Source organism: Pleuronectes platessa, chromosome 1, assembly GCF_947347685.1.
Source record: "Pleuronectes platessa chromosome 1, fPlePla1.1, whole genome shotgun sequence".
Taxonomy (NCBI): Eukaryota; Metazoa; Chordata; class Actinopteri; order Pleuronectiformes; family Pleuronectidae; genus Pleuronectes; species Pleuronectes platessa.
Window position 1 is genome coordinate 2,617,590 of NC_070626.1, and position 16,309 is coordinate 2,633,898.

The window sequence follows — 16,309 nt, forward strand, 5'->3', positions numbered from 1 at the left end:
CTTCTTTTTTTTAACTACTCTATTACAAAAAATGTTTGAAAAAGAAACCCAATAATGGCATGTGGAATATTCATCTTTTTTTCTCTATAGCTTCTCGAGCCAAACTCAACATGCTGACAACAGTGTCTAAGATCCGAGGGCAGGTGAAGACCACCGGCTACCCTCAGACTGAAGGCCTGCTGGGAGACTGCATGCTGCGCTATGGTCATGAACTGGGAGAGGACTCCGTCTTTGGTACCGATTCTTATGTTTCAGAACTTCTCATATAACTATTTATAAACTGGTCTTCCTATAACTAACAAGGCTTGTTACAATGATCATCAACAGTATCATGTATAAGTCATATTCAATAAAAAAAAAAAAAAACTAACAATTTAGTAGCACTTAAATGGCACTTACTTATAGCACTTTGTAGTTTTGCTTTATTTTGGAAGAAATTGTACTTTCTTGATTCTTGTTGTTCTGGGTTTGCACCCTCAGGGTTGAAAGGGTTGTAAGTAGCTTTGGATAAAAGCGTCAGCTAAATGAAATGTAATGTAATGTAATATTCAACTTAGTTTTACATAAACTAATATTTTCCATATTGTTTTTGATACAAACTCTGACCTTTTGTTTATAGTTTATATATATATGTGTTTTTACTGCATTTCCACAACACATGTCCTGCTCACCAATCTGCTGCTCTGTTACATTCTGGTGTCATTCACTATTCATTAATTCCACTTTCAATTGTTTCGGTTGATTTGAGACATGATTTGTGTGTTACATTTTCCTGCTACAAAAAATACAGGCTATCAGAAACGTTGTGGTTTGTCTTTCTGTCCTGTAGGCTGTGCGCTGCTGGACATAGGTGAGGCCATGAGACAGATGGCAGATGTGAAGGACTCCCTGGACATAAACGTCAAACAAAACTTTATTGACCCCTTGCAGAATCTACAGGACAAGGACCTCAAAGAGATCACGGTACATTTTAATATAAATTAAATGAAATGAGGTGACATTTTTGAATAACATGTGGCAGGTTATTGATTTTCGTCCAAAGTTCAAAACGTTACCTTAACGTTCTAATAATGCTGCCAGTGTTTGCAACACAGGAGAAGTTTGACAACACTTTAGGTTGGCAGAGATTACTGCAGCACATTTGCAATGCTGTTTGAAATCTGCCATTAGATCAGTGTCAACATTTAGCGCCTTAATGACACTGTCATGTCATGTAGAGTGCATACAGTGTGTTTCCCCATACCATAAACTGCATTCTAAACCTCACTTAAGTAAAAGCACAGAAATATCATCAACCAACTGCGATTAGATTTATTTTTAGTCGCTTCATAAACAGCTGGATAGTTTGGTCTATAAGGACCTTGCTTTAACTACGTTTCTATTTTCTAATACATCAACTATATTTCTTACCTGCATTACTAAGGATCATCCACCTATCCAACTTGTTCTCCCTGGTATCTGTCAAACTGTGTTGAACTCACTGGAGTAATTTTAATTGATAGTAACATGGGTATAGCTTTTGTTTGTTTTGCAATAAAATCTAGTTGACAGCTCACTTTGACTGCATTAATATGTAACTTTTTGCTAATGGCAATATCCAACAAACTGGACCATAACCAATCAGCTTCAGCTGAATTATCAGCGCATTCAATTCAATTCACTTTTATTTTTACAGCGTCAAATCCCTACACACGTTATCTCACAGCACCACATAGTAAAGTTGGCACCTTACATTATTGAATTATTGATTCAATGTACCAGAACTTACTTGTTACCAAATAATGTTTCATTATTACATACATATACATTCTTAAGATAATTATTTAATCAATAAATGATAATAGCAGTAGTTGTTAGTGAATAGAAATGGATATAGAATAGTTATAATAGTTAACAGATAATAGTAGTTGCTGCTAAAATCTGCTGTCTTAAAATGCTTCTGCTTTCACGAAAGACAAACAACAGCACAGTCCACGTAGAAATGTCTGGATCAAGAGTCTGTGTGTGATTGTTTGAACTGCAGCACTGTGTGGACTATAGCTTTCACAGCACAATTTGTCTGAACTGAGCCAAAGAAGTCAGGTGTTCACACTGTGCTCCTGTTTTCAGCTCATCAGTCATAAACCTCAAGCCTTAAAATAACCGACCTTTGGTGCATTGTGGACACTATTAATAGGAAACTGCATGCTGTGTGATGAAATGCATACAATGTTTTATACAATATCACATTGAGGCAAAAAGAAGTAAGAAAATATGACATTAGGTTTCAAAAAGTATACACTTCAAAACAAATGCGACAATACAGCACTCTCTGCGTGTGCAGGATGTGGGACTTGTTGTCAGTCTGTAGGTACATGTCAGTTAGTGTGTAGAGATCATCATTTATAGTTGTTGTTTGTGTCCGCAGCACCACCTGAAGAAGCTGGAGGGCCGCCGGTTAGACTTTGACTATAAGAAGAAGCGTCGGGGGAAAATCCCTGATGAGGAGGTCCGCCAGGCTATGGAGAAGTTTGATGAGAGCAAAGAGCTGGCTGAGAGGAGCATGTTCAACTTCCTGGAGAATGATGTAAGAGGACCACTACGTGAAGATTGGACCAAAAGCTAATACAAGAGACTTGACAAACATGAGAGGGTTTCAACATCCGGCACAATAGCAGGCAGATTTAAAATAAAACTCTTCAATGGGAAGATTTAATATATGAATACATTGATTGTTTAAGCCATGCTGATTATTAGAAATGGTATCATATTTTTTCATAAAAAACGGAATAACTATGCATTTTTGTATTTGCATTTAAACAAAACCAACACATGATATGTCCTTTTCTTTTGTTTTCCTTTCTTTTTATTGTAAATGTTTAAAACTGCGAGGAGAGCCCTGCTGTGAAGCTTCCAGCAGTGGACGAACAGATAGGAGGAGTTTCTCATGCTCACCTTGATTTTTAAAAGCTTGATAAATATGGGTCCGGATTATCTGACATTACTCCCAGTTACAAAAAAGTCACTGCAGATAGGGTCATGTTTCCGCTGCAATCAGGACTTTATCATTTTGCGTCAGATTTGTCCCCTTAACAATTATGGTGTATATTATCAGAAGTAGAAATGTAGAAAATGTGAACAGACGGTCACAGATGTGATTTGAATGGATGTTGAAGTTAATGTGTGTGTTTTGGCTGTGCTCAGGTGGAGCAGGTGAGCCAGCTGTCAGCACTGATCGAGTCGGCCTTAGCGTACCACCGGAAGTCATGTGAAATCCTGGAGGAGCTGAGTGGAAAGCTGCAGAAGCGGTAAGGGGGTGGTGTGCTGTTATAAAGACAAACTTAACTGTGTTGTCAGTACTGACTCTGTGACAAAACTGCCATCAAACTCAGCTGCTGCTTTGCAAAAAGTTTATTTCACTCAGAATGGTTGAGACATGAATGCCAATGGTGACAGCAGGTGTGTGGGCAGCACTGCTACAGCCAATAACCTCAAATGAATGTGTTACAAGGTTTATGGCACCATCTCACAAGATACCACTCACCATTTTACAAATATAAAGGACCCACACTGACTGCTGTTGTTTTTTTGTATCAATGTGTGGGACTGACCTGAGAGCAGCTATGACCAGTGCTGGGTATTGCTGCCAACCCAAATGAGCTTTTTTTTTCATCAAAAACCTTTTTGTTTATTCTTTTTATTTTCACATATGGTTACACATATTTCTTTGCACATTGTTCACTCAAAGTCTCTTTAATATTTTATGTATACTGCTGCCATTTAAATTCAATCAAAACCAAGCATACAATTTGCTTAAGTCTGCTACATGTACACCTAAACATTTTGCAAAAGAAATTCACATTTAGCTGTAGTTTCAGTCATCATATAGTTCAGTATCTTCTCTTATATCAACTCAAGAGTGTTATGGTGGTTTTCGATACATCACTGGATAGTCCATATAATGTTAGTGGGAGGTGTTTATCTGTGTCCCATTCAGAGGACCTGCTTGTAATGACGAAGAGGAGGCAGAATATTCAAAAAGTATCATGACAGTATATTCGTTCACTGCTGTGAAAAAAGTGACTTTCAGTTTTCCTTTTTACTGCTTAGTAACCAGTTTGGCTGCCGCTGAAGTGAAGAGACTCCATACACGGCTCAAGATTTGTCCATTCTGATCAGCTTCCTTCAGAAGCAGTGCTCTCTTTCTAATGGCACATTTATGTTTATTGAAACGGATGACAACTAATGGACTAAAATAAGTCATTTCAACTCGATGTATGAATTCAGATTACCCTTATTTGGAACAGACCAGATTCCTGTCACTTTGTTAATCAGGTTCAGATGTAGAGCTTCAACATTAACTCTCACTGTGTCCTTTCATGGGAAAACCCATCTGCTGCCCAGAAAAAGCTATTCAAATATATGTGGTATGTTGCAAATAATCCTTTCATTTCATCTTTTGTTTAAGGCAACTCACATTGACATACTGTACTTAGACGTCAGTAACCCAACAGTAGTTTATCAAAATGTCTGATTATGTTCTCAAGTACTGAAACTGTTCTTCAGGACTTAGAATCAGATCAGGCCCTGCTCTCATATCCCAGTCTGTCAGTAAACCCCTTTGGCAAAGTTCATGTGGGAGAGAGTAAAAAGTCTGATGACAGTCGTCAACATGACTGCTCATGATGAAAGTATGGGTGGACTGCTCTGTCATGGAGAGACAGAGCTTCAGTCTGTGATTTATTAGCAAGCTGCCAAGTAATTTGTTGGAACAAAATTATAATCAGTGTTAAATGCTGACACTTACATGTTGCATTGATTTTATTTATTGATTCTTTGACACTTTGTGGGACTGAACATTTTAGTTATTGATTTTAATATGTTATGTTTATGGTCATAACTTGGAGTTGTTTTCAATAAATCAATCAATCAAATTGTATTTGAATAGCCCTTATTCACATATTACAATTTGTCTCATATGGCTTTTAACATCCTCTGCCCTTAACCCTCAATAAGAGTAAGGAAATACTAAAAAAGTGAGAGATCCCTCTCCCAGGATGGACAGAAGTGCAATAGATGCCACATGTAACTGAGAACTCAACCGAATTGAGGGGATCACTGTCTACGATCCATCATCACGATCCACGATGTGGTTGTACAGAGCCACACATTACATTACATGTCATTTGGCTGACGCTTTTGTCCAAAGCGACTTACAATTATTACACTCAACATTTATGAGGGGCCATTTAGGGGTTCAGTATCTTGCCAAGGACACTTCGGCATGCAGATGGGGAATAGTGGGATTTGAACCGGCAACCTTCTTGTTGAAGAACCACCACTCTACCACCTAGGCCACACCGCCCCACGATTGGCTTTTTGGCTCTGCTCATTACAACCAGTTGACCAAACATTCAATATCCTAATACCTCTTGCAAAACATTTTAAACTTCACGTGTCGTTTATTTTCCCATAAAAAAAAAATTACAAACCAAAGGGCAGAAAATCATATTTTTTATTGTTTTCGCTTTCTTATGTCCCTACATTAATGTTATGGTGGTTCAATATGTTTCTCACTTACGCTGAATTTATTTTAAAATACATTTCACATGAAAGAGACCCTATGATAGATATCATTGGTCAATCAGCACAGCCCACTAGCAAGCGATCATTCATCATGGATCCATGTTGTATAATGCTCTGTGCTGAAAAATCATGATCTTACAATGGGCTTATAAAATAGAAAAAGATAGATCACAATTTAAAAACATCAGATTTCACACCCCTACATTAGAAAGGTCCAGATGATCTTTGAGTTCTTCTGAGCTCATTCAAGAACCTCTGAAAATTCTGGAGCCTCCTAAAAGAAAAACATAATCCTGTGAATCAGGAAAGCATCTCTTCATTGTCTTTGTTTTGCCTGAAGCTCTTTATTTCTTTCACTCTGCTATCATCTCCCCATAGGATATCAACAGCCAACTGCCGTCCCAAGAGAGAATTCAAGCCAAATGCGATAAGGAGCAACACAAACACTCTGGACAACAGTCAGCACAACGGCCTGGCATACAGCTCCTCACTTAAATCCACCGGTACAGCTGCCACATATCTGTCTCTGTTTTATTTGTGTTTTCTTTTCCTTTCTGTAACTGTAAATTTCATCACTATCCCCATTGTGTACTTTGTGTGGACTTTTGTGGACTTTTTTTCTGTTGTCCCTTTCAGATATCCAGATCAACCAAACAGTTAATGGGAAAAGTAGGTGTACTTTTAGACAGTGTTCAGGTGTGATCCCTCTCATTAATTTCCAGGGCTTTAACCTCTGGGCTCTTATTCTACATCATGTGCTTCCCTCCAACTGGCATTGATAATACTTATATCCAGATTTAAAGTGGCTGGATCATATATCAAATCAACAACACATGCATTAGCTGTGTTTTTCTTCACTCACTAAATGTACATAAAAACGTACACTAAACAATATTTTCATCTTTGCAAACTGACAAATAACATCTTGTCTGCTCCACTCACACCAGTTCCTGACAAACTTTATAAAGCAACAGATACAAAGGGCTTTATATAGAGGACAAGTAAAAAAAAAAACGAGAATACAAAACATGTCATCAAAGACAGCAATTGATATATTACAATATCTAAATCAATGACAGCAGATAAAATAATACATACTTTTAAAGTAATGGCAAAAGAAAAGGGTAAAAGAAATATAAATAAGAACTACAGCTAAGTAAACATCATTTGGAAAAAGTACATTTTGATGGATGGTTTAAAAACGGACACTAAATGTATTAAGTCTGAGATCCTCAATTAAACAATTTGAAAGGGTTTGGGCCCTGTCAAAAGCCCTGTCAACATTGGTCTTCAGACACCACAAGATTATTTTTCTTTGTCTTGGAAAAACATCGATGGGCTCATTGTCTCCTATCTCATGGCAGTATTTATAAAATGTTGCTGCCCTCCACTGGTAAAAGTCAGAAGGAACAACTGCACTACAGATTATAAGAGACGATTTCTTCATCCAGCCCTGAGTTTGTACTTTGTTTCGTATTGTCACATGCTCAACACCATCTCCATTTGTCTTTTCATCTCACCCAGTTGATCATATAACCACTGTAGTACTGTCATGGCCTGAGAGCCCCACTACCAATGGCAACCTGCAGCGTGAGTAACACACCCTGACTCAGCACTGACACACATGTGTATCGGTTAGTAACATGAATAAGCAGAAAGTTACCCAGCAGCACTTTTGATAATTGATTAGTCTCAGCTGGTCCCAAGGTTTCGGGGTTTTCAACTGTCAAACAGGAATGATGAAACTCAAAGTCATTTGTTTTAACAATTGAAAGACATCTTATCAGACACTGTAATTGAGACTAATCATTTGAATAAATACGAATATACATGTATATCTCAATAGTGAAAGACATCCTTATTTGCAGCCTCCTCAATACTTACATTCTAAGGAAGAAGTTTTTACTCATCATTATGCACGAGTGAAAAGGTTATTGCATAATCTTATCTTCTTCCTTTGTTTGGGTGCAGAGTCGGAGGTGCTTGACCAGCCGTGCTGTCGCGCCCTCTACGACTTCAAGCCAGAGAATGAGGGCGAGCTTGGCTTCAAAGAGGGTGACATCATCATCCTCACCAACCAGATAGATGAGAACTGGTATGAGGGCATGATCTGTGGCGAATCTGGCTTCTTTCCCATCAACTACGTAGAGGTCATCGTCTCCCTCCCTCAGTGACTCACCCCCGAGTCCTTTACCGACTCTGTCTTGCCTCATCATGTTCAGCCTCCGTCCTCAGCTCAACTCTGACCAGAAAATGTACAAAGCTGGATCAACCTGAAGCTGAAGGGAATATTTGGTCTGCTGATTTTCATTCGGAGCGGGAGAGCTAGTAGGTCTGTCCCAAGCCAACGTAAGATCAGATGACGTTAAATATTTTAGTTTTTAACATTCACGAAACTGAAACCAAGTGAAATTCAAGCCATTAAGTGCGACACTCTGCCTGGTGGGATCCGTTGTATCCTTCAGGTCGGACCAAGGTCAAGATGTCAAGCTGTTGTCAGACCCTGTCGTCCCTCCCATGATTCCCTCAGGTGAGAGAAGTTTATCGCACTAGGCTGTCTGCCTGCCTTTGCTTGACGTGCACCAGTGGAAAATATGACTATCGTTTAACCACTACATGAAAGGCTTTATTTACTTTTGTGTTATAGTCACATTAGGAACATCATATACATTCCAGGATTTTAATCCCATTTTAGTTATCCAATTTTAAAAGGTTGGTGTTTGCATTACAAATCCACTCATAGTGACAGTGTGAAGTGTCGTGGACACACACAGCTTACAGCCTACAGTACAGATTTAGCCCAATGAATGAAGCGGTTAGACAGATCAAATCAGTTTGATCATCACAATTACCCAGATTGTTGTATTTGTCTACATCTTGATATATTTTAGTTTCTGAGATTTATGCCATCTTCCATATACAATGAAGAACGTGAATATCACAAATAAAAGATATTAAGCAGATATGATTTGTTTTAATGTGGGTGAACAAGGCCCTTTAAAAAGGGGATGTGAGTCGAAGGCTGCCCTGTATGTAAAAAAAGAGTGAAAAACAATAGATACAAATAAATATATACATTGCAACCCAGTGCCCATTGAGACACCAGTATGGCTGCCAGAGTCCCACATTTCCCTGAAGTTGTTTTGCATTTTGAGAAGCATTTTATGTTCAGTATTATGTTCCATACACAAGACTACTTTAACTGTTCAGGATGCTTTGTGAGCACTTGGCAGACACATGGCTGAGTTACCTATTCTAGCTAGTTGGTGAGATCAGGAATGCGTTGACACTGCTTTAAATCAGTCTACTGTGAGAGCAGGACCGATGATCAAACAGGTTTTAAATATCCAATCGATATTTTTATATCAACAATTGGTCAAACGACAACTCATGACCCCACAGAGAATTATCACCATCACTTGCAGCTCCCTTCAGCTCGATAAGTTGAGTTTTCTTCTCAAGTAGCCAAATAAAATTGGTTCAATGCTGTGTTAAACAAATATATAACCAAATAGGATAACCAAACATTCTAGGAAGAAAAAAATGAAGGATTCGGGTAGAATAATCATCCACACTCTCAGTTGTAAACTTTGACTTGCAGTTTTGGAGCATGACATTTTACCTCCAAATAATCAGCATCTTGTTTTACGGCCCGTCTCAGCGTCTGATAGCTAATTCTTGACCTCGGACTTAGTGGCAGCGGTGTTTCCATGCTCCCCGATCTGAGTAGCTACAAAGTTACATGTAAGTTTAAATGAGAGAAAAGATCAACAATCATGAATATAGCATCCAAATAGTTCTGAACCAAAATTATCCTGTAAAATGTGGATTTAAAACTTATGGATGTGTGCTGTCTTTAGCTGGCTCTATATGTACACTCAAAACTCCATTGCTATTTATTTAAGATTTTTTTTTATAGTTTTGTGAACATTTGCACCAATCACCTCACACTCCAGCAGGATGGTGTATATTAGTTCTCCTCTATTGTTGTAACTCTTTACCTTACTGTTCACGTCTTCTGTCTTTATCTGACTGTCTGTTCGCCATCTGTGCTCTTATTTCTCTCTCTCTCTCTCTCTCTCTCTCTCTCTCTCTCTCTCTCTCTCTCTCTACAAAAGATATATGTACATGCACCTTTTTGTTGTTTGTTTGAAGTTTTTACACTTATTCAGCATTGCACTCTGTGTTGATCTCGATGTGGTTAAAATCACTCTCAGATATATAAGTGATGTCCAAATGGAAGATACTTAGATTTCTATAATAACAGTTTTTTTTTGTATTCTATAATAAATCTACCATTTCAATCATTGTAATGTAGAAAAACTCTTAAATCTGACATATACAAATTGTGGAAGTAGATGAGCCAGTTACCTTGTGAGACTCAGTCCAGCTCTTGTTAGCCAGTGATAAGCAGTAGATAAGTAAAGGCCTACAGTAACTGCGTGGCCATGCTGATAAAGCTGTTAATTTAGGAAGTCCCATCGTGGCATACATTGGTAAAACACTTGATAACCAGCAGTCATCTCTCCTTTAATAGATGTGGTGAGTTAAATGCTATCAGACATGAAGGTGCAAGAGCTTAATTAACGTCAGCTCTCAAAGGAGGAAAGGAAGCTTTTATTTACCTCTGCTGCAGAAAATGACAGCTCTTTATCTATGGTATCCTGTTTCATATGTTTCTTTTTTTTCAATCATATTTTAGGAAGAACATTTCTTGTTTTGTTATATGTTCCTGTATTCAAAGTTTACAATGTTTATCTGTAGGATAATCTGTAGCAATAACTCTATTAGTGATATATCAAAGTGAAGTCTGCTGCTAGCTTCTCTCAGCAGGTTTACATTAAAAACTGTCCAGCTGCTCAAAGTTCATAGTTTATTTTCTCCTATACTAAGTTTAACAACTGCCATTAGAAAGGACTTTGTACAATTTATTTTCAAAAATGTGCGACTCCCTTGTATTTGTGCAAAAACTGCATTACTATCACAGTCCTTAAAAATCACTCTGTTCAGAATTCTATAATTTACAGCTTATATCAGTTTGTTTAGATTTTGGCTCATTTATTGATCAATTTATCATTTTGACTCTGACCAACAATCGACAGCAGCAAAGGCTCATGGGTGTTGTAGTATTTGGAGCCACCCAGAACATGCCACAGAGCACCAGCACAAAACAACATGAGAGAGTCTTGCCTAAGTTATAACCATTGTATTATCTCAGAGAGTCGTGTGTAGAGAGCACTGTCGACTCCCTGCTTTGAAACATTCAATGTTTTGAGCAGCAAAGACAGTCCATTCTCAAAACTAGCAAAGCAGAGGGGAATGGGATTAATGAGTACCGGTAAATGAAAAGTATTTCTGTTAAAAAAACAACTTTTCAGCTGAGTAGTGGGTGTGACATTACTCTTTTGTGTTACTGGTGTATTTATTGCTTCATCTCAGCACAGGTATTTTGACCACACTTTAACTTTTAGCTTCTTTTACTAGTGAGCAGCCTTTATTTATTCAACTCTTATTTGAATACCAGCTTCGATTTGAGATTGAATAGTACTCAGAATATTATTATGACAGAGCCCTTCTTTTCCCTCCAGACTTGTGTGCCTCTCCATAGTTTTGATTTACTTACTTTACATACTTACTATGTGAAAAGACACAACTTCAGACCTAAACTCAGGTTTGGGTGTTTGTCCCAGTATGCACTCGATGGACTACATTCTTATTCTATGTGATATAATTTCATCTTCTATTGTAAATGGAAAAATGTTAGTTTATATTTAATGGAAAGAAAATAAATAAGATGTATTGGATACTTACTGTTGGCTTGCAATTGCTAAAATGTTCAACGTGTTGCATGATAATTACTTCTTTACTTTCTAAAGATTGTTATCATGGATTGTGGATACTGGGCAGCTCCTAGCACAAGGTGCTGTCTGCATCACAGTCACAGTACTTCACAGAAAAGAAAGGTCATCAGATTATTTAATCCTGCATCCAGTCTCTAGAATATAACAGGGGAAAACTTGTTTGAAGAGATTTTTTCTATAAATGTAGCTTCTATAGAACAACTGGTAGAATCCATATGAGCTTCATTTCCAAAGTGTTTGACTTTTTTAGAATTGAGACTGGAAGCAAGATTACACTGTTTTAAAGTATTATTTGTTTTACAGTTTCTCTATGAATTACTTGTTTATACCCTAAAACAAGAACACTGTACCTCTGATAGCCTTTCCACAAGAGTCTCATTTTACAACCAACTTGTAGGTGAAGGAAAATGGCTGCGCAGTTCTGCTTTATATTTTTTTTCAGTAGCATAATTAATGCAAATAGTGTTTTATAGATGTTGTAAATTAATATATTAATATGTATATTGAGTAAATAAATGACAAGCAAGTATTCAGCGCATGTGCTCTTTGTTTACATGCATATTTATCCATAAATTTACCTATATGGCGAAAATGATGTGGACACACCCATAATGTTGGAATGAGAGTTCCCTACAGCCACATCCCAATATCTGGTGGGGATGCTAAAACCAGATAAATGTGGCCTGATATAGTATCAGATTAAAACCCAGGGTTTATGTATGTGGTGTCCACATATTTGTGGCCATAAAATGTACCTTAAATCAAACTCCAAAGTGAATCTTGAGACAATTGCTGGTGTACAAAAAAAGCAAAAGCAAAATACTCAGAGACAAAACTTTATTCAGTTATTGGACAATTCTCAGATGTGTGTGTTTTCATTTCTGTGTGATTCGAAACTGAATTTCATAACCTGATGTCTCTGAAACCAATTTAAATTAAACAATCTGAAAAAGATACACCTGCCCCAAAATCATGGAACCTGTGATGAGGTATAATACATTTTCATTGTATTAGGAGGTTGCAAAAAAGGGAACTTTGGGATACATAGTCTTAAATGATAAACCTTCTCATCATTGATAATCCTCTAAAGGGAGTCTGTACACACTATGGTCAACACAAACAGTCACACATTTTGTTATGTTGAGGCTTTAAGACTCACCCAGCATCCCAGCAAACAAGTATCCCAGCAGCACTCTGGTATTTCCACAATGTCCCTTTTGAAATGTTAAATTAAATATCTGTTTACAGGATAGTGTCCAATTCAGGTTGTCTCTCGGGAATGAAAGACCTAATGGACAGCCACTTTTTTGTGTGGTTGATATAGTAAGTTGTTTAAATAGGTCTGCTTTAAGTCTGCCAGTTTTTACATAAAATACAGGGTTAGTTCTCCCGACTTTTAAATCTATAAAACAGTTGAAAGCACTGTCCCTGGATTGTCCTTGTTAAAAGAGCTTATTTTTCAAAAGACACGTTACTGTTGAACAGGTCTGTGATATTTCGTTGTTGTGAACAACACATATTCGATTTCATTTACCTCCACAATATTTTTTATCAAAGTAGTCTATCTCCACGGTTTCAGTTATCTATGGGCAAGTAAGAAATTTGGGTGATCCATTACAATAAATTACCTTGAATTCTACAGTAAGATCCATGATTTTAAACAAATGATTGCAGCAACAGTCTTCCACTCAGTCATAGACTAAATCCAGACCTGAGCACTCCTTTGCTTGGACCCCCTGCTCTGCCTTATACTCTTCAGAGGCTGCCTCTCTCCTTTATGGGAGTCTTGTCTCTTTGGCTGCTCCAATTTAGTCTCTCTGACCTCTTCAGGCTCCCTTATACTGCTACAGTTCATAGCACAAGTCCAGTCCGGCTGGTGTCCCACCACCAGGTCTAATGTGGGGAGAGAGGTGGTGCTGGTCACATCTCTGAAGCCTAAAGAGGATGTGAGAGAGTGACTGTCTGGGGGAAAGGTTTCATATCCCCCCCTCATACCTTGGCAACCTCCCCAGGTTGTCCTCTCCCTCATCTTTAACACCTGGCGGATCTTCTTCCAGCCCAGGTGGTTGAGCTCCAGCAGGTTGAGAAGGATACAGAAAACTCCCACACAAAACATGAAGCACAAAAAGATGGTCTTCTCTGTGGGTCTAGAGACATAGCAGTCCACCGGCTGGCTGCAGGGGGCTGAGGTGCAGAGGAAATGGACCGGCACCTGGAAGCCAAACAGCTTCCACTGGGCCACGACAAAGCCCACCTCCAGAATAGCACGTAAACACACATGGAAGATGTAACATTTGGAGAGAACCCCTCCAGGGACGACATGACCAGCTGCGTTCCCTTCTCTAAATGGGCAAGCTCGGGCCTGGCTTAAGGTCACTATGATCTTGGGGTCTCCCCTCTGGAGGTTCTGGGTGGGTATTCCCTCCAGCACATCTGCCAGGCTGTGTCCTAAATGCTTATGGGAGCGAACGGAGCAGCTATCTGAGTCACAGCTCCGATCATATGCCTCCAGTCCGCTGTCCCGCCATACATCTGGGCGTCCCTGCCCTGGGTTATCCCCTGTTCCCTGCCCCAACCTTAGGGTGGTGTTTTGGGGCCCTTTGGACAGGTTGTGCCAGGTGTAGATGATGAAGCAGAGGGACGGCGTAGAGACGCTGATAATGTGAAACACCCAGAAACGAGGTTGCGAGATGGGCGCAAACGCGTCATAGCAGACAGTGGAGCATCCTGGCTGAATGGTGTTGCACACAAACATCTCCTGCTCATCGGTGTACACGTCCTCAGTTGCCACGGCCACAATGAGCAGCCTGAAGATGACCATAACGGTGAGCCACAAACGACCAATCATGGTGGAGTGCTGGTGGACAGCATCCAGGAGACGTTTGAGCAGGGTCCACTCCGTCATGGTGGCCTGTGGCTGATGGCTGCCTCGTGGAGGGACAAGCTGCCTGGAGTAGAACAGTCTGCTCTCTACTGATCCACCCCTCCTTCTCCTGAAGCCCTATCGTGGTCCTGCTTCAAACTTAAACTATACTACAGACACCCTGAGAACTGTCCAATTTAACCTACATTACTCTCTGTTTTTCATTTTTTTCTCAATTCTTAAACTAAAGGATCTACAATTAAAGCACCTTCCTTCCTCAGCTGAAGCCAGCAGTCCTCTCTGACTGAGTGTTTGCCAGCCCTGCCTTCCTGCCTTGCAAGCAGTTGAGCCATTGCAAAGAAAAGCCATCCCATCTTTTACAGATAAGGATGTCCACTTGACATGAGTCACTTGGCGTGTCCACTTCTCTCTTGCGTTTAGGATCCATTTTAAAACTGAGAGACATCAGCCATCCTGTACCACAGGACCTGCTGATAGTGTTGACTGATAGAGCATTCTTCAATGATTAGTCCGCTGAAAGCAAATGGGCTCTTCCTTTAATGGAGACGCATATTTTGGATGATGAGCAGTACTACTTAATATAGCGTTCAGGACAACAGACATTATTTTACACAAAAATAGATCAACTCTGGATACACAACTGAAGTTTAGACAACTGAGAAGAAGGCAGTTCAGTCTGGTGTCTCATGAGGTTTTCTGTTCCAGGGGCTTGTTTTGACTGCTCCTCTCCAACCACTTGCCAGTCCTCTTATCTTTGTTTTAAAAAAAGACCCTTGAAAGGTCTACTAGCATCAAATCATCCTGTCCCTAAGATAAAACACTCAGTGACCTCTTTCCTTACATCAAACAGTCCTGGAAAGCTCCGTCTGAGTCTCTCTGTCGCAGAGCTCTGCTCACATTCTATTTATGACATGAGCAGAAATGTTTGGTGCAGCGTGAAATAAAAAAGTTTTTTACCCAGCTAGCCTCCTCTCTCTCACATGTCGACATCTGTCTGCCTTAATCACTACTCAGAATCACATTGCTACTAATCTAAAAAAACTGGACTGGTCCAAACCCTCATCTGTTGAGTCACTGGAACCTGAAGACATTTGCGGTCTGTACTACAAAGCAGGATTTGTGGTTATTACGGTAACTTCAAGTTTACTTAAGGGCTTTCAGTCTCCTAAGAAGCTTGTTTACTTTATATCGGGGTAAAGCACCATGCTAAATGATACTGAATGACTAACGAAAGATATAAATCCTCATCACAGGGAATAATGAACCTAGCACCATGCTAAATGATACTGAATGACTAACAAAAGATATAAATCCTCATCACAGGGAATAATGAACCTACATCAGCTGGTGGAGCCAAACAAAACCAACCTAACATGTAAGAGCAATGTGCTCACACTACCACAGACTGTCTGCATCGTTGTGCATTTAGCAGCTGTAATTATGTTTATTTTTGTTAAGATGCATTTGTACTATAGTTTTATCCTTGTTAAGAAATGTGCAGGACTGCTGCCAGTAAGGCTGACCGATTATAGTAAAAATCATGAATCTAGTTTAATTTGTTTAATTTGGTCAATGTTGTCATCATTATAATATAATAGATTACTCATTGAATTTGGAAACATCATACACTTTTACAACTTAAATGAAAAATGAAAGCTGTAAGCAGCTTTGGCCTTGCTCTAGCAAGTTACACACATCGTGGTGTGCTGCAGTTGTGTTGTTGTTGCTGGAGGTTGGTTGACACCGCTTGGTATTGCGTTATACATTTGCACAGTGCTTGAAGTTAAATTTCACATCCTGTTATGTATTTTATAAGTCTGGCCATGATATATAAACTGATTTTGATACATGAGAGTTATCTTGCCAGGGGGCTTTTTTCTTTGAAATTTTGTAGTGGGCGCTATCAAACTATTTTGCCATTATCATATGCAAAACCCATATTGGAATTAAAAATTTGTCATTTCCGCTTTGTTTGCCAAGTTTCATGAGTTCTCATGTA

General features: G+C 39.0%; 2 protein-coding genes across 8 annotated transcripts in view; one reads left to right on the plus strand and one right to left on the minus strand.

Moving 5' to 3' along the window:
• Nucleotides 1-11,955, plus strand: part of sh3gl3a (SH3-domain GRB2-like 3a) — a 34,547-nt gene extending 22,592 nt beyond the window's left edge. For 5 of the 7 annotated variants that reach the window (XM_053446466.1, XM_053446384.1, XM_053446545.1 and 2 more), the window contains 8 exons: nucleotides 91-234; nucleotides 830-963; nucleotides 2,408-2,566; nucleotides 3,184-3,287; nucleotides 5,944-6,068; nucleotides 6,202-6,261; nucleotides 7,090-7,155; nucleotides 7,537-11,955. In XM_053446466.1, the coding sequence (XP_053302441.1) occupies nucleotides 91-234; nucleotides 830-963; nucleotides 2,408-2,566; nucleotides 3,184-3,287; nucleotides 5,944-6,068; nucleotides 6,202-6,261; nucleotides 7,090-7,155; nucleotides 7,537-7,739 (995 nt within the window). In that variant the 3' untranslated portion in view covers nucleotides 7,740-11,955. The remainder of the gene's footprint in view (nucleotides 1-90; nucleotides 235-829; nucleotides 964-2,407; nucleotides 2,567-3,183; nucleotides 3,288-5,943; nucleotides 6,069-6,201; nucleotides 6,262-7,089; nucleotides 7,156-7,536) is intronic. The other 2 variants (XM_053446234.1, XM_053446318.1) reach the window with 2 other exon arrangements.
• Nucleotides 11,956-12,911: 956 nt separating this feature from the next.
• Nucleotides 12,912-15,019, minus strand: LOC128461185 (gap junction delta-2 protein). The gene has a single exon (XM_053446034.1). It carries the CDS (start codon nucleotides 14,329-14,331, stop codon nucleotides 13,126-13,128), a length of 1,206 nt encoding a protein of 401 aa, XP_053302009.1. The 5' UTR covers nucleotides 14,332-15,019; the 3' UTR covers nucleotides 12,912-13,125.
• Nucleotides 15,020-16,309: the final 1,290 nt, after the last annotated feature.